The sequence below is a fragment of the Ambystoma mexicanum genome, chromosome 9 (genome assembly GCF_040938575.1).
Source record: "Ambystoma mexicanum isolate Mex_15411 chromosome 9, UKY_AmexF1_1, whole genome shotgun sequence".
Taxonomy (NCBI): Eukaryota; Metazoa; Chordata; class Amphibia; order Caudata; family Ambystomatidae; genus Ambystoma; species Ambystoma mexicanum.
The window spans coordinates 897663657-897681867 of record NC_090931.1 but is presented as its reverse complement, the minus strand read 5'-3'; the positions used below and the strand labels follow the sequence as shown (position 1 = coordinate 897681867).

At 48.1% G+C, this 18211-nt stretch overlaps 1 protein-coding gene across 1 annotated transcript in view; it reads right to left on the bottom strand.

Moving 5' to 3' along the window:
- Positions 1–7731: 7731 nt before the first annotated feature.
- Positions 7732–18211, bottom strand: part of LOC138487424 (phospholipase A2 inhibitor beta-like) — a 107169-nt gene continuing 96689 nt past the window's right edge. The window contains exon 2 of the mRNA XM_069613975.1: positions 7732–8818. Coding sequence (XP_069470076.1) covers positions 7732–8818 — 1087 coding nt within the window. The remainder of the gene's footprint in view (positions 8819–18211) is intronic.

Here is an 18211-nt window from a genome sequence, read left to right as displayed (position 1 = left end):
TTGCGCTTGCGGTCCGTCCATTCTTCGGCTTTCTTTCTTTTCATGGACTCTCGCTCCCTCGTTTTGTTGTCTTCCGCTGGGGTATAGTCTTTCAGTTGTGGAAGTTGGGTCCGTGGTTTGTATCTTATCATAGGTTCGATAGGCGTGCGTCTGGTCATCTCATGCGGTGTGTTCCGGTAGTTCCTCAACATTTGGGAGACGACTTGGGGCATGGATATTAGTTCTGCTGCTGCTTTCTGACGTGTCCTTTTTATCCTGGCCATAAATCGCTCCACCATGCCGGTGGCCTGTGGCCATAAGGGAGTGATATTTGTGCATGGACGGAGTTTTGGAAAGCGGAACGCCCTCTCTCCTGCGCACTTCTTGTTTGTTGGATTATTACGTAAGACCTGCAGCCTGAGTCCTGGTTTGCCAAGGAACCAACTCCGGGGTTCCTAATTGTAAAGACGATTTGGGGGGTTTGACAGACTGAGGACCAGTAGGCGCTGGTCGGATTAGATGGTCCGGGTTTTGTTAGTTTAGCAACTTTCACAGGTAATGGATGAGTCAAGTTTATTTTGTGTTGAACACGTGATTTGTTTTATTTCCTTAGTTAGTCAGCACTAATGAAATACATTTGTAACATAATAGCACTTCACACAGCCGACGCGCGTTTCGACCTTAGTCTTTTTCAAGGCTGTGATTTAAAAATTGGTGTGGTAGTGATAAGGTGTACCCAGTGTGGTGATTTTCAAAGTCAATCAGTATTTGATAATGGTCATTTCATACATACATATAATGCATGTGTTCAAAAGCGATTTTTGAAAAAAAACAAAAACCGTTGAGACAAAATAAATGCGAAATCACAGCATATAGTGACACCCAGGGGAGGTGATTTACGATGTTGGGTGATGATAAGTGATAGTGACAGAGTGTGGTAATTTAGACACAGTCATATAGCAGTTAGTTATACATCAAGAAGCCAAGTTGTAATATGATTTGTAGTAGAAAAGGAGACAAAGTACCAAGGAAAAGAGAAGAAAAACGAGAATTTGATAGTTAGTATGGGGAGGGCTGCGTAGGTTTCAATATGCCCAACAAAAAGAGGGTTACAAGATCTTACCCAATTGAGTTATTTCGTGAGCTTCAAAGAGGTGGGCTGGTCCTACCCAGGTGAGGGCGCCAGGGGGCTGGTTAGCCGTTTATGAAAGGAAGATGATTTATAGAGTTTGAGGGAGGGGATAGATCAGAAAGGAGCTAGCGGGTTGGCATAGGAAGGGTGAGTTGCGTGTGTACGCGGCATGTGATTGGGACTACTAAGATGCTTGTAGCCTTACTAATAATGAGTCCCTTGTTGGCCTCGAGTTAAGAGGGCAATGGTATGCTTGTGGCCTTAAAAATAATAAGTCCCTTGTTGCCCTCGAGTCGAGAGGGGCAATGTTGGCTGGTGAGAAGGATGTCAGTTGGCCAAAATTGCCTTAGGACTTGCGTGGTGCAAATGTGCCTAGGGTTTGGAATTGTGAGGTGAGCAGGTGGGATGTATAAACCTGTGGGAAGGTGGACAAACGTGTTAAAGGCGCAGATAATGAAGTGGCCTAAGGTGGCTGAGCCAGCCCCATTTTTGTAATCAGGCACCAGCCACCTTAACACCAGGATTAAGAACGCGCCTAGCAAGCGGGCACTCATGTTAATTAACATGAGCTTGCCCACCTGCTTAACATCCTTGTAACCCTCTTTTTGTTGGGCATATTGAAACCTACGCAGCCCTCCCCATACTAACTATCAAATTCTCGTTTTTCTTCTCTTTTCCTTGGTACTTTGTCTCCTTTTCTACTACAAATCATATTACAACTTGGCTTCTTGATGTATAACTAACTGCTATATGACTGTGTCTAAATTACCACACTCTGTCACTATCACTTATCATCACCCAACATGGTAAATCACCTCCCCTGGGTGTCACTATATGCTGTGATTTCGCATTTATTTTGTCTCAACTGTTTTTGTTTTTTTTTTTAAAAATCGCTTTTGAACACATGCATTATATGTATGAAATGACCATTATCAAATACTGATTGACTTTGAAAATCACCACACTGGGTACACCTTATCACTACCACACTAATTTTTAAATCACAGCCTTGAAAAAGACTAAGGTCGAAACGCGCGTCGGCTGTGTGAAGTGCTATTATGTTACAAATGTATTTCATTAGTGCTGACTAACTAAGGAAATAAAACAAATCACGTGTTCAACACAAAACAAACTTGACTCATCCATTACCTGTGAAAGTTGCTGAACTAACAAACCCCGGACCATCTAATCCGACCAGCGCCTACTGGTCCTCAGTCTGTCAAACCCCCCAAATCATAAGGGAGTGATATTTTGGTTGTGGAATCCTAGATGCACTGGAAATTTCTTGGCCCGTTGTCTGTTTTGACAATGTTGGGGACACCCCATTCACTGAGTAACTCATCTATTACTGCCACTACGTGATGAAATGCTGTGGACGGGATGTGCTTGACCAGGGGAATCAAGACTATTCATCTATGGTAACCGGTAGGTGTCCTCCTTCTTCTAGTGGTCCATAAAATTCCATCACCACCCTTTGCCAGGGGCCGCCAGGTAGTGGGACCATTTGGAGTGGGCATGGGGGCCTATGGTGTGCAGTGTTTTAGTGTGTCTTCCACTATTGTGTCCATGTACGGAACCACACTTGGTTGCCCAGGATCTTCTTTGTGTTAGCGACTCCCCTGTGGCCTTCATACGCTATGATGACTAGGGCTTTCCTGAGACTCCTGGGTGCCACCAGTCAGTTACCTCTCAACAGCTCCCTGTGTTCACAGTGTTCAGTCGGCAGGTCTCGCCAACAGTTGGTGTTCATGAGTAGGATTGTTGCTTGTATGGTGGGGTCAGCCTTGCATTTCACGGCGAACATGTCTGTCGTGATGGCTGGGGGAAGGGCGTTGAGAAACAAATAGACAATATATGCTTCTGCCTCCACTTGCAAGTCATTTTCCGGTGGGCTGTCCAGGTGTCGGGACAGATACTCCGTTGGATTGGCCTCACCGCCAGGTTTGTGAACGATGATGTGATTGTATTTTTACAGACGAATACCCCACCGTTCTATCCGTGGTGGCATCTTGTTCGTGGGGTTCCCAAAGAGTGAGAGGAGTGCTTGATGGTCTGTTATGAGGACTAATGTTTTCCCTATGACATAATGGTGAAACGTTTCGCATGTCCAGACCATGGTGAGGCTTTCACGCTCGGCCTGGGAGTAGGCCTGCTCGATGGTGGTGAGCGCTCTGCTGGCATACCCAACTATGTGTCGGTTGGATTTCCGGCTCAGGTCTGTTTGGGCCAGGATGGCGCCCAATCCGACCGGGCTGGCATCGACCGTAATTTCAGTGTTCCAGTCGGTGTCGAAGTATGCCAGTTGGCGGCCATTTGCTAGTTCACTCTTGATCGCGTCAAATGCTGCTTGACAGTCCCTGTCCTAGGTGAATATAAGCCATTCTTGATGAGTTGTCTGAGCGGGCTGGTCAGTGCCACTAGTGTGGCAGGTATTGAGCACAGTAGCCTGCCATTCCTAAGAAGGATCGTAGTTTGGTCACATCCTTCGGGGCCTTGAGATTGACTATGGCATTGATCTTGTCAGGATCAGGTTTTATCCCCTGATCGGAGAACACGTTTCCGAAGAAGGACAGGCTGCACTTGTTGACGGTGTACTTTAGCTTGTTTAATGTGAGGCCCTTATCATGCAAGATGGAGCAAACTTGTCATAGTGCGTCATTGTGTTGGTCTTGGGTGATGCCAAATATCAGAATATCGTCACTGTAGTTCAAAGCGTTTGTGACTGGTGCTATGAGCCAGCGTATTGTCTCTTGGAATATCTCGGCTGCTGAAAATATGCCAAAATTAAGCTGTTTGTAACAGGATAGACCTTCATGTGTGGTGAAGGTGGTGATGGGTCTTGATGCCGGGTCGATAACCAACTGATGCTATCCTTGGTTCAGATCTAACTTCGAGAATCGTGTGGCCTGGTTCAGTCTGACTAGCATGTCCTCAATGTTGGGCCGGGGATGTCTTTCCTGCTGAATTGCGGTGTTGGGGATCCGCATATCCACACACAAGCGTATACGTCCGTCTAACTTTGGTACTACCACTAAGGGGGAGACCCAAGTGGTGGGTCCGTCAACTCGTTCAATGATGTCATTGTCAAGCAGCAGTTGTAGCTTGGCTTTCAGGTGAAATCCTATCCTCCGGGGGTGCTGTGGTACGGGCCACACCGAGGGATCGATGTGTAGTCAGATGACAGTTTCCTTTAGCATGCAGACTCCCTTGAACAAGTTCGGGACATGTCTTTTAGTTCGCTGATGTCTGGGTCTCTCCAAGACAGGGTCTGTAGAGTCTGGGTTTGTGGAAGGAGGCCCTGTATCATCTCAGACTGATCTTATTGTATATTTATTAGCTGTACGGCAGTGGCTGTCTTGTAACTTACTAGGCATCTCCCGGTCGCAGGGCTGTTGATAACGAGGACTGCAACGGGCACACATAGCCCTCTATGCAGTAGATCACACCAATATTGTCCTTTAGATTGCAAGGGATGTGTCACTCCCCACTGGAGGATGTGAGCTCGGGACGGTTGTAAGGGATAGAGGCTCACAATGGTTTTGTATGTTTCCTCGTTCATCACGTTCATAGTGGCCCCTGTGTCAATGAGGAAGGGGGTATGGAGCCCTCCAATGTGCATGGTCATTTATGTATCATCAGTGTTGTATATGAGTGGGACATATTCACGACTATATCTGTCGTACTCATGGTATGGCTCTGCAGCCGTTGGCTCCTCCAGTACCGGAGGGTTTTTGTAAGGGTCCTCCATGGGAATCTCCCTTCTGAGTCTTAAGTTTTCGTCCTGGTATGCTTGGGTGTGGAAAAGATATTCCGGTGCTTCGAGGAGTCCTCCAGGTGTATCAACTTGTAGGTTTTCCACTGCTCGTATGAAACTCGGCTGAGTCGGATAAGGCGTCGCGTTTCTATTGGGGTTGGTCTGCGCGTTGTCCCTCTCTTGATACGGTTGTGGAGCGGGTGATCTTGACGGGTCGTACCTCCTGCTGGGGGCTGAGTCTGGCCTGTAGTTTGCCAGTAGTGTTTTTTTTCCCTGCACATGATTTGAAAATGGTTCTCCTGGACGCACCTCGTACACATTTGGCCAAGGGCTGGGTATTGGCCCTTTTGTGGGAATTCAAACCTGCATCTGTAGCATTGTCTTTCCGACAGGGGTCTAGGAGGTTAGATGCACTATACAGTTTCCTTCCCCTTTGCTGTGAAGTCCGGAGTGAGGGCACACTCATTGCAGTTCACAGGGTTTCACCCTAGAACAGAGTGGATGGGGCAATTGTGTACAGCAGGCTGCCCCACTCAGAAAGAGGCCCGCAACCAACTAACATGCTGAAGCTATGCAATTGCCTAATTGCTGCATATTCATTAGTGTTCCGGTGAAGCAGACATCATCTGCTATGACATTTTACACTATACTACAGAATTACCAAGACCCTATTTGTAGTTCTGGCTATTAGGAGGCACTGAAGCACTACCTATGAGCTGAAACGATTGCACTTGAGTATGGGTGTTGTTTCCCACCCATTTCCTGCCCATGGCCATGCTAATCCCTACGGCCATTCCTACCACTACCTGCTCCCCTCACCCCCCAAAAATCTGATCTAACTTTATCAAGCACTAAGAACACAGGTGTTGCTGTAACTGCCTGGCAGCATTCATTCAAAGCAGTCTCCAGAGACTAAATGGCTAAATTGGAGCAGTAAACACATTCCTGGTATAATAAATCTCATAACCAAGTCCACCTTCAGCCACTTGATTTATAAGCAGCATGCGTGTGCTTTCACTGAAATCCCTGTCAAAAGCACGCATTGGAGCCAACAGATTGGGCTTGTGTATATGTATTAGATAGACATTTGCCAGCCTCTGCTTTCATGTACCCTGATTCTAACACCATCTTGCTGATATTAACATCTTATGTGCATGTATCATTATGGCAGTTGCTAGCAAACGCCAGCCTATGTCCACATAAAAGCCAAAACTGTAGGCTTTGCCAATGCTTGTTGCTCTGGGACTTGCCCATTGCGCACTTAATGTCACAAATCATGGGCCATAATTACTGTGTTAGGAGGACCCTTTGACTAGTGTTTTTTTCCATTTCTGACTAGTGCTACATATCAGCTTCATGGCCCTCATTATAATGTAGGTGCTAACAGTAAACCAGACAGTATTTCACATAGGGCATGTTTTTAAGAGTTGTTAAGAGTTGCCTCCGAATAGGCCATGCAGTAAGTACGTTATGTGGTCGGAATCCACCAGCAAATGCCGCCAATTGTTTCCTCCACCCAAAAGCTGGAGGTAAAGGAAATGCTGCTTCCCAGGCAATGTAAACACATGTTGCCCCCTTGTTTGCAGGCATGTGCCAGTGAATCCCTTCAGCATAAACTTTACACCTCTGCAGGGGCCCCCCAAAGGCTGTAATAATGTGGTCATTCCACATGCCCACATTCTCCGCCCCTTTGCCCATAATTTAGATGTGGTGCTGTGAATTCCTTTACTCGACTTCTACCCTGTCCGTTTTTTAAAGCTCAAAGGGGATATAGGGAACTCGACTCTGGGTTCTAAAGTGACAGTGTCACCTAGAGGGTCCTTCCAAAAGCATGGGTGTCTCTTATGGCGCTCTGTACCCCTAAACAGCCCAACACATGGCTCAGCTAGACAGATAAAGGAAAGAGAATGTTTTAGCAAAGATGTCACCAGATAGACAAATAGAGAGCCGATGAGAGAGAAAATTGAATACCAATCAAAACTTAATCAGAATTATGAAAAACATGACAAGGGTGAGTGTATGTCCTCTTCTCAGATAGAAGTGGTTATGAAACTAGAGGTTTTATGCACTTAAGTCTCTGTTTATTTACATAGAATGTATGAATTTGGGTTCTTTTTTCATTTTAGAATCTCCCCTGAGGAACCGTGGCTAAAGTCATGGGGAAACACGTGTTGGGAGACAATCTGGGAGACAAAGTCTATTTATTGAAACTTTAAGTGCATTGAGTATCCAGAACCTATACTGAATAAACAAATTGGAATTGACATAACCAAGTGATTGAGTAATTCTTCCCAAGGAGCGCACTAAAGGGTACCAACTTTATTTTTTGGAATGTCACCAGATGTACTGTGTGCCAATGCACCGTGCCCATACGTGGACAGGAGGATCACTGCATTCGGTGCCATCCAGAGTGGCTAACCACTCACATCACGATATTGCAAGTGTCCTTGTTCCAGCATTGATACAGCACTAGCTACACTTTAACAGACTGGCCGGTGTTCAGGGTTTTTATATCCCCTCCCGTCTTTTGATTTGTTATCGATCCTGGGCCCAAGGAGTGCTGATGTAGGACACCAAGCTTTGTGACACATGTTTGCTGTCGTCCTTACAGGGATGGCCGGGCACTTGGCCCACTCGAATATGCTGGGTACACAGGGTCTTTGATTGCATCGATCCTGGGAACTCATCAGCAACCTCAATGTTCCAATGGGGTCACAGCACTAACCACCTCTGATAGGCTGGATATGCACTGGCTTGTGTTTCCTCACAACTGGCCCCCACATTAGACCTTGCTGAGATGACTCGCGCACTGCTACAGGATCTTGCAAGTTTTAAGGTACTTTGAATTCAGGCTACCACATTTCTCTCAGTCCTGGGACTCATAGGTAATCTCGCTGTCCTCACTCCAGTGCTTCCCTGTGCGCTTCTTGCGGTTCCTCTCTGCCATGAAAATGGCGGCCACCACAGTGACAAAGACGGTGAAGGTGATGACCAGGACGGTCACCGTCTCAGCAATGCAGAGCTGGCTGTCCACGGAGGCCAGGGGCAAGCCTCGCAGTACGTGTGGCTCGGAGCACGTCACGTTCTCGTAGTCATCCAGGATGAGGCGCCGCACACTGTGCAACTTGGAGAAGACCCTTTGCAAGTCACAGTCGCAGACCCATGGGTTGTGCGCCAGCAGGATGTGGGTGCTGTGGGTTTGGAGGTTGAGGAAGGTCTTGAACCGCACATGCTCAAGTTGGTTGTGGAGCAGGTTGAGAACAGCCAGGCTGTTCAAGGAAGTGAAAACCCCTGGAGCTATGACTGTGATTTGGTTCCCTTCCACATTTAAAATCTCCAAGTACTGCAGCAGGGAGAAGAGCCCACTATGCAGGCTGGAGAGGTGATTGTTTTGAAGTTGGAGCTGCCTCAAGCGGGTCAAACTCCGGAAAGCCCCAATCTCAATGTGCGAGATGTTGTTATCGCAGGCGTTGAGCTTCTGCAGGTTCTCCAGGTGCTGCAGGCTCTTGTGGTGGAGGGCCTGGAGATGGTTAAAGGCCAGGCTAAGGTCCTTCAGAGATTCAAGGCCGCTGGAGAACCTCAAACCGAGGGACGCAATGTGGTTCCTGCTCAGGTCGAGCTTCTGCAGGCTGTCCATGGAGCTAAAGGCGCCATCTTTGATGGTCCGAATGTCGTTTTCACTGAGCAGGAGGACCTGTAAACGCCAGAGAGATTTCAGGGCGTGGTAGGAAATAAAGTACAGTTCACTTTTGGAGAGATCTAGGAACTCAGTCGCTGGGGGGAAGCTTGGGATGTGAGTCCCGTTGGTACCTGAGCAGTTCACAAACTTGGAACGGTCCTTGCACACGCAGAGGGTCTGACACAAGGAGGGCAACTCCATTTCACCACAGGAAGCGTGAAGAAGGATCCAGAAGATGTGATATCTGTGCATCTTCAGCTTCTTAACTCCAGATCTGCAATATCAGAAATAAAGGCTATGAATTTCTGTCTGTGAGAAATACACCATATATCAATGTATGTCACGACAAAAGGAACAGAAAGCTAGAGGCACACCAATATGTGTCTGTGAAAAAATATTGCTTGAGTGCAGATGGTTCAGTACCAGGACCAAAATGACAACTGTAATGATTAGCACAACAGATACATTTTCCCGGACCATCGACCCACCCCGCTTGGCCTAAGCTGCCCCAACCTTTTTTTGTTTCACTCTTAGACCTCAGCATCTACATCACGCTGGCGTTATATATCCAGGATGGATGTGTCTGTGGTTGTCAAAAAAGCTTTCCTGCGATGTCTGTCTTTAAATATGAACATTACCTGTCAGTCGAATGCTGCCTCCAGTTGTTCAGAGTCCTTCCACTCCTCAAATTCTCTATGCATTTGCTCACAGCCCCTCTGCAGCTGCTCATTCCCCCTCCAGCTTCTTACGTTAGCTCTGCTCCTGCTCAAATGCTCCCCTGAGTTTCTCATGTTCTCTCAGCAGAGGAACGCGCTCTCACTGTTGCTGCTTACCTTTCTCCTGAAGCTGATTGCATCTTCCCTGCAGCTGTTCACATTCTCCCTGCAGCTGCTTATAGTGCCATTGCAGCTTCTCACATTCTCTGTGCAGTCGCTCACACCTCCAGTTAGCTGCTTAGGCTGCCTCTGCAGCTGCTCACATTCTCCCCTCAGCTGTTTACATTCTCTCTGAAACTGCCCACATTCCCCCCACAGTTGTTTAGATTCTCCCTGCAGCTGCCCACATTTTCCCATCAGTTGATTACATTCTCTCTGGTGCTGCGCACGCTCTCACATCAGTTGCCTAAATTCTCTTTGCGGCTGCCCACGCTCTCCCATCAGTTGCTTACATTCTCTCTGCAGCTGCCCACGCTCTCCCATCAGTTGCTCATATCCTCTCTGCAGCATCTCTATTCCTCCATGCAGCTTCTCGCATTCTGTCTGCAGCAGGGTACGTGTCCGCGTAGCCGCTTAGGCTGTCTCTGCAGCTGCCCACGCTCTCCCCTCAGTTGTGGCCAGCACCGAAAGGGTACCAGGTGGGGCCAGGTAACCTGTGCCCCATGGCCAGCAGAACAGGGAGACGGAGGGGGCAGCCAGACCCGAACCAACACACACATTGTCCCGTCCCTCTCCACACTTAACTTTCATGACTGCCCTGAGGGCAGCCACGCTGCCGCCAGCGCAAACCAGAAGGAGGAAGGGCAAGGCGTAAACAACACCTTGGGCATTGTTTACACAATGTTATGGGTGTTGTTTACACCTTGCCCTTCTTCACAAAGAGGTGCTAAAACATCCAAGATAGGAGAGCCAGGAAGTAGGCAGGGACCAACTGCAGACATGCACCCAGGGTGCAAGTGCCATCAGCACTACCGGCCGGGGGGGGGGGGGGAGCGGGCAACACGCCCCCCACACAGGCACAACAAAGACCCAGGGTCAGCCCTGGGTCCAGTATAAGGAGCTGCCTTGGCAGCAGATAACCAGAAGTCAGTTTGGGTGCCTGCACGGGGACCCGAATGAAAGAGTACTTTGTGTAAGCAGAGTCTCTCTTCTTTTTCCCAGAACCCTCCCACCCTAGAAAAGGGGAGAGAAGAAAGAGAAAGAAGACAGGTCACTGTACGGTGATCACACTGTCGTGGGACAAGGAAGGCAGCACGAGCCAGATAGGGCAACCTCAGGACCCAGTGCCCAAAAGTACAGCATATTATGGTTACTGTAATTATGATTATGTTTGTTAGGACCATAATTTGTGCAATAAAATTCCACTGCCTTTCATTGCCAACACTCACCCAATGTTTTCGTGTACTACCTGGTAGGGGAAAGCACAGGGGGTTCGCACCCAAGTTGGGTTTTTATTCTGCCAGCATATGGGTCCTGTCTGCAGCTGCTCTATTTCTCCATGCAGCTTCTCCCATTCTGTCTGCAGCAGCGTAGCTGCTTAGGCTGTCTCTGCAGCCGCCCACGCTCTCCCATCAGTTGCTTACATTCTCCCTGCAGCTGCCTACAGTCTCTCTGCTGCTACCCCATTTTCCCATCAATTGCTCATTTCCAGTGGTGGAAGTGTACAAAAAGAAGTAGCGGAACTATGTTCCCTGCTGGCCTGCACCCACTCCCCACAAACCCCACCATCACGTCCACTCCCACACACAATACAAACCTCCAAACACATGCATCTGCTGCTTAAGGAAACGTTCAGTGCGTTGCAGTGAAAGTGCAAGTTTCAACTTCTTCCTACACTTTTATTTTAAAACGAAACTATTCCGGAACGGTTTCTTTTTAAAATAAACGTATAGGAACGATAACACGTCATTAAAAAAAGTAGAGGATCACTGCTCCCAACCGCTCCCGCTCTCTTCGACCACTGCGAGTCATATCCTCTTTACAGCTGCTCATATTCTCCCACTGGAGACTAGGGAAATGGCAGTGGTGAGCGGTATCCCAGTAACATAACATAACATAACATAACATAACATTATCTTTCATCTTACACTGCTATGGAATTCATCGACTAATGTATGCAAAGTTAATAACCATATCTTCTTGTGGGCATTTGCAGCTGTCAAGTTTAAATCTTTACTTTCACTAATTGTATTTTATGGTTTTCATTTGTGTCGTTTGGTAAATAGTGTGTTTCGTTTCAACTAAAATGGTGCCTCTTGCTTAAGACTGTCTGTGAATAATCCTGCAGGATCCACTGAGATTACAATAATACAGATTTGCCTCTTTGGACAATACTGAAAGCGGTCTTCTTAGACTTTTAGCCAGAGATCGTCACATTCAATTTAAATGAGAGTGAACTACTCAAATGAGTTCAAACAGAGCCAAAGGTGAACTATATCACAATAAGATGGTCTTTTCCCCATCTCGCCCTTCAGTCCAGGGCAGTGGAGGGGAAATTCAGTCCACGTTCACTGGATGAGGGCAGTGGAGGGGAAATTCAGTCCACGTACACTGGATGAGGGCAGTGGAGGGGAAATTCAGGCCACGTACACTGGATGAGGGCAGTGGAGGGGAAATTCAGGCCACGTACACTGGATGAGGGCAGTGGAGGGGAAACGGTCACATATATTACACCCTAGGGCATTATTCAGACGAGCAGCATAACACTCAGTGCCACAGTTCACGTTGGGCTCTGTTCGGCCTTAAGTGAGCAATCCACTACAATTTGATTACCTAAAACCCCCTCTGGCAAAAAATCTAACAGGGCAGAGTCTTTCCGTCGGGCTTGCAGTCCACTCCAACAGGAAGGACTTCCGAGACTAACCAATCTGCACACAGAATGTGTTCTTGCACAGGGACAATGCTACGACAGGAACAGAAGATGGCGGATGTCCCTCGTGCCCTAGTCAACAGTGTGTGGGCTCTGCTCACTGCATTTTGGCAGTGGTGCACAGAGGGCTGCTTCTCCCCTGCGCACAATTCCAGCTCAGCATTCCACAGTGTTAAATGCTGAGATATCAGATGGCGGCTTGAGACCAAAAGATGTAGCAAGAAAGAGCCGGTTATGCAGATGGAAACACAGGGGGCGGAGCAAGGTTATAGCACCAGTAGGGAGTGCCTGGCACAAAAGAAGGATACCCCGGGGCACCAATGCAGCGGTTCATGGAGAACATAAGCAGAGACACGGATTGTTTCAGGTCTAGTCTAAAGTAGGGGTGATGAGTCTAAATTCCCCAGACTACAACAGTTTGGGATTCTGTCTCCCTGTGTGACTCCCCGGAAAGTCGCTCGCAGTTTCAACTATGGTCCGTGGCCATGGTCGTATTGGGATGTACATTTGTCCCGGGCACGAATGAAAAAGTGGCCCTCGATAACAAATTGGAATTAACTATTTTTCCTGAAGGCGGTACTCAAGGGGGAGTTTTTGGTATAATGTAAGGCAAATAGTGCATTTTAAAGTATATTTGGATAGTTACATTTTCTAAATCTAGTGCAGTAGCTCAAACTTGCCCACCTCGGCCAAGAAAACGAGCCCACTTTCACCCAAATAACGGTCCCAAACTAAAATGGTGGGCCAGCACTTTGGGTATTGCCATATTGCCCTATGGGCCAGTCCGAGCCTGGCAAACGTTTGTCCTCCTGGTCTTTGCAAATCAGTGTCCAGATAACAGTTGATTTTTGCCATGTCTGACCCGATTAATTTTCAAGCTGCAGTCATTGTTGTCACACATCTGCTCCCAGCCAAGGGTGGTATGCTAACTCTTTAGGGGGTCCTCTATAGTATAGATACATTATGTTGTATTAAAATGCATTGTGTGGTTAGCCAGAATCAGGAGACGGACAAGGTGGCTTTTGTTAATGTAACTCTTTTATTTGAACACAAAATCCTATACTCAGGGGTGTACTGGGAACCAAAATAAGCCCTGGAAATGATTGTCAAAGTGGACCCATATTGCGTATTTTCAGCAAGCCCAATACCTTTTTCCTATGAGAAAATCTGGAAATAAAATACAAAAGAGGCCCAGGGTGTAGTGGCCTACCGGGAAATCTCCAGATTCCTCACCCCTCCCTATACAATCCCTACACGTCTCAGCTCTACTCTTAAAGAAAGGAGGAGTCCAAAGGGTGCTTGTCAGGGTGCTGTACAAAAGAGTGATCCAAGTCTGCTGTCCAGGAAAAACCTAATCTAAATTGATTTCTGATCCCTACCATTTCCAACTGAACAGAACCTCACTTAACCAAAAGCATCATAAAGGTCTTCGACCCAAATTATGTAATTGTGTCTGGTTACTAACCAGTGGCGGACTGGCCTATGGGAAGTCTGCAGATTTCCCAGTGGGCCTTCAGGACTTGTGCCTCTTTTTTGAGGGCACTCTGATACTTTGCTGCATGCAGCACACACAATTAAGAAGGTATGTGATGTTGCAGAGTGTTACATGGGAACACTTTGAGAACAAAATAAATCCAAATTGGATTGATGTTTTGAATATATATACCCCTGAAGAAGAGATGTTTTTCTCGAAACGTGTTCGGCTAATTTTGAAAATAAAAGAACATATGAAGAAGTCAAAGAAAGTTGTCTTGATGCTTGTCATTAAGAAATCCTAAATGTACTGTCTATCTAACTATTCAAACAACTGATTGTTGACTGAACAGTTCTCACCTATAGGGTGAACACAAGCCATAATTTAACTGTTTGGCTACTTTAGAGGAGTCTGTGATAGTGTGCAGGGGACGGGAGTTCCTTCATTGAGGAACGTATTCTGTCTATAACTTGTTTTGTTCTCACCCATGCCTGGGGTTTATTTGTAATCACCCCCAGTTGAGGAGGGTTGACGGTTCCCACCCCTGCCTAGGGTTTGTTTCTCCTTCCCCCTCTTTGGGGCCTGCTTGCCTCCTACCTGCCTTGGGGTTTGTTTTGGTTTCTCTGACTTCTGCCTGCTACCCCGGAAACAGCCAAATACCTTTACTTTCCTTGCAGTGTCTCTCTGTGTCGGTGTTCAGGTTGGGCCACGAGTCTTCTCCACTTTGGCTTCCTACTACAGTCCTTTGCACGCTGCTGGAGACACTCTGGGACTGGGCTTCTGTGGTCCGGATCTCAGCAAGGGAACCGGACGTTCCGCAGGCTTTTGGGATCTAACTTGCCCTGTCCCCTGGGGGAGGGGGAAGGTTTTATTTATTTATTTATTATATTCTTTGTGTGTTTGCCTGCTGCCTATACAACAAATGGTGTTTCAAGGCGCCACGAGGCACACAAAAAGGGTGGGGGAACAAAGAAGAAAGATAAAAACAAAAATGGTCCTACTAGGACTTGTGACATTAGGATCGTGCAAGTACAGAACAAGAAGTGCGAGGGAGAGGGGGGGAGTGTGGGTCAGCTCGAAGTGAAGTGACGTGAAGGGGAGGGAGGGTAAGTGCAGGGTAAAAAGTGCAAGAGAAAAGAAGGAGGGTGGACGGGGGGAAAGCCACAAGGGCTAGGCAAGTGCTGAGGGGAGACCATGAGGGCAAGTGTGAGGGATTGCATGGGATGAAAGGAGACAGGGTCCACATGCTAAGTGTGGGGAGAGGGGGTGGAGTGGGCAGAGGGGGGCTGGAGTCCTGTAGAACTCAGAGGGAACCAGTTATCCTGTTACCATGGGGGTGTTAACAGGGGAGGGGGAGAGGGAAGGAAGAAGAGAAAAGGAGAGTCTTGAGGAGTTTCCGGGATTTAAGGAGATCCAGCTCAAGCCTGAGAGGGGCAGGGAGATCATTGCAGAGGGAGGCTCCTGCGGAGGACAGAGCTCTGCCCCCACTCTCTGTTTAGCAAAGTGTCTGATCTGCAGAGAGTTGAAGTTAGAAGACTGAAGGGCTCTAGCCGGAAGGTATTTAGTAGGAGAGTGTTGGATGTACCGGGGTCCCAGGCCCCAGAAAGCCTTGTGAATGATGCAGAGGGTCTTGAACTTGATCCTAGAAGCAACAGGGAGCCAGTGGAGAGATTTGCGGGATAGAGAGATGTGGTCCCTGAGCTTGAGGCCAAGGATAAGTCTCACAGTCCTATTCTGGATTAGTTGAAGGAAGGAAAAAGGAAGACTGAGGAAGAGGCTGTTGCAGTAGTCCAGCCTAGAGAGGACCAGAGCTCTGGAGACATTGAGTTTCTTTGGCTTGGGAGGATAGCTCAGGGGCAACATGGTCGCCTTGGAAGCAAGACGCCACAGAGCAACACAGGTTCGATCCCCGGGTCTGTGCTTAGAAACCTCTGGTTATTGAGCGCGTTATAAATAACCTATCTTATCATATGAAGGTGAGGAAAGGAAGAATGCCTATGAGGAGGTGCAGCTGATAGTGGGCCTTCTTGGCAAGGTCCGCGAAGTGAGGGGAGAAGGAGAGAGAGGAGTCAAATATGACACCAAGGCTTTTTGCCTCACCAAAGGGAGAAGGGAGGGGGCCTATAGAGGGTGGCTAGAGGGAATGAAGGAAGGAGGGAAGGAGGGAAGGAGGGAACTTAGGTCCCAATGAGAAAGATCTCTGTCTTACTGGCATTAAGGAAGAGATCATTAGCAGCACACCATGCCTGCATAGCAGTCAGACAGTCAGGGATGAGAGTGGAAGAAGAGAAGGAAGGAGGGGGAAGTTTGAAGGAGAGCTGTGTGTTGTCTGTATAACACTGGAAGTGAGAAGAGACGGAGGAGATCAGGTGGACCAGAGGGGCAAGGTAGATGTTGAAGAGTCACGGCGAGAGGATAGAGCCTTGAGGGACACCGCAGGTTGAGAGTCTGATATGGGAGAGAAAAGGGCCTAGTTGAACCTGAGAAGGACAGTCAAAGAGGAACGAGGTCCGCTAGTCCAGTGCCAGGCCTGTGATGCCAAGTGTGTCACATAGCCGATTAGTCAGGGTGGCATGATTGACTGTGAAGGGGAGCACCTGTTTGGAGGAGACTTTCGTAGAGAGGACTTGTCTAGAAAACTCATACAGTGTTATGGACAAGAAAGAGGAGAGTAAAAGGGGGGGAAGGAAAGCCAAGGGAGGTTTGAGAGCTGGAGAGGCATGAGGGAGGGTAGAAGAGGGGAGTGAGGAAAGGATGTCCTCAGTGTTGGTTAATAAGTGAGAGACCAGTGAAGTACAGAGTGTCAGTGAAGGGAGGGGAGAAGTGGAGACTGCAAAAGGATTGGCAAGTTCCTTGCAGATTTGGTTTGCCAGAGTTGCTAGTGGCCCCAGAGATGCAGGCATGGAAATTGGCAGTCTTCTTCAAGCGGATGGAGAGTCTGTAGTGCCTTTGGAGTAGGCGGCAGGCCAGTTTGTCAGAGGATGTGCCTGATGCCCACCACTTCTGCTCAGCCAGTTTGCACTTGTGTTTCAGATAGGCTAGGTCGAAATCATACCAGGTGTTGCACTTGGAGGCAGGTTTCATGTGGAATCTCATGACAGGGGCAAGAATGTCCAGAGTGTTGGTGATAGAGTCAGTGTGGGAGCCAGAGTCATGAGCGGGAGGGGGAATGAAAGTGTTGGCAAAAGCAACAACTGACTCTCACTCATCGGTCGAATGACCGAGAAGGAGACTGACAGTGCAGGCAGGGGCTTAGCCGGGGGACCTAGGAGATCCAGGTGTGAGGAAAGGAGAGCATGGTCCGACCAGGAGAGAGGTGTAGTTACAAGGTTGGAGATGGGAAATGAGAGCATCCAAGGTATGTCCAGCAGAGTGCGTCAGTCCAGAGGGATGAATGGTGAGGGAAAGAAAGTCACAGAGGCTACGGAAGAGACTGGTGGACAAATCAGGGGAGTCAAGGTAAATATTAGAGTCCCCAAGGAGGAGAAGCTTGGTGGTGGAGGCAAGCAAAGAAGAGGAGAGGTCAGACTATTCTGAGAGGAAAAAGGAGACCAGACAAGGGGTCCCATAGATGGTGACGAGAGTCAAAGAGAGGGTTTGGGAGACACCAGGTCTGCAGACGAGTCATTTAAAGGAAGAGTAGGACTGAGTGGGGATGATAGTAGCAGGGACCCATTCAGGGAAGATCAAGGCCACTCCGCCTCCAGACCGGTAAGGAGTGAGCAAGGATCTTGTAGCCTACAGGGAGCAGAGTGTCACAGGCAGTGACAGAGCTGGCAGTGAACCATGTCTTAGTGAGAGCGAGAATGTCAAGGTCAAAGTCTTCAAAGAGGAGACAGATAAGAGTATTTAACAGCAGAGCAAGAGTTGAGAGTAGCTAGGTGAAGCTGGTGGTCACCTTTGAAGGTCTTCTGAGGTGGAGTAACACAAACTTGTTAGGCTTAGTGGGTGCACCTCCCTAGTCCCAAAGGGGGTGGCTCCCCCTTGTGAAGGTGGAACAAATTCCCTGGATTTGTCACAATTGATTCTGCTTCCATTACCACCGCAGTGGTCGTCTACTGCTTGTGCTTGTCCGAAAAGGTGTAGTATTGTGTCCCCACCCAGAGTGAACCAGACTGTGGTCTGTGAAAGGAGGAACATAGCTGAGAGGAGGCAGTAGGATGCCAATAGACAGACAAATGAAAAGATTCAATTGCGTTGGGGGGGATAGGGAATGGGTAACTGCTCTCAAACCTTGTTTGATTCCTTCTCTCTACTAATTGACTGATATTGTTTTTCTTCCTCCTCGCTCTTGCCACTAGTCTCCTCTGCATTCCTGTGGTGTCCTCCTGCTCTCTCATCTTTCCCTTCTCCCCCAATTCAAACCACTCCTTTGCCCTCCTCATTTCTCCTTTCTAATCTCTCTTTTCCCCAGCTCCTCCCTCTAAATGGCACTCTGTCCTTCCTCCTCAGTATATGCAACTCTGCTTCTCTAGCTTCCTTCTAAACTTCCCCACCCTCCTAGGGCACCCACCCCTTTTTACACCTAGGCCCATGAGGTAATCAGGGCACTAATTGCTTCATTAGGGCCCCTGAACTTTGCTGGCAGTGGACAGGGGTCAAGTCCTA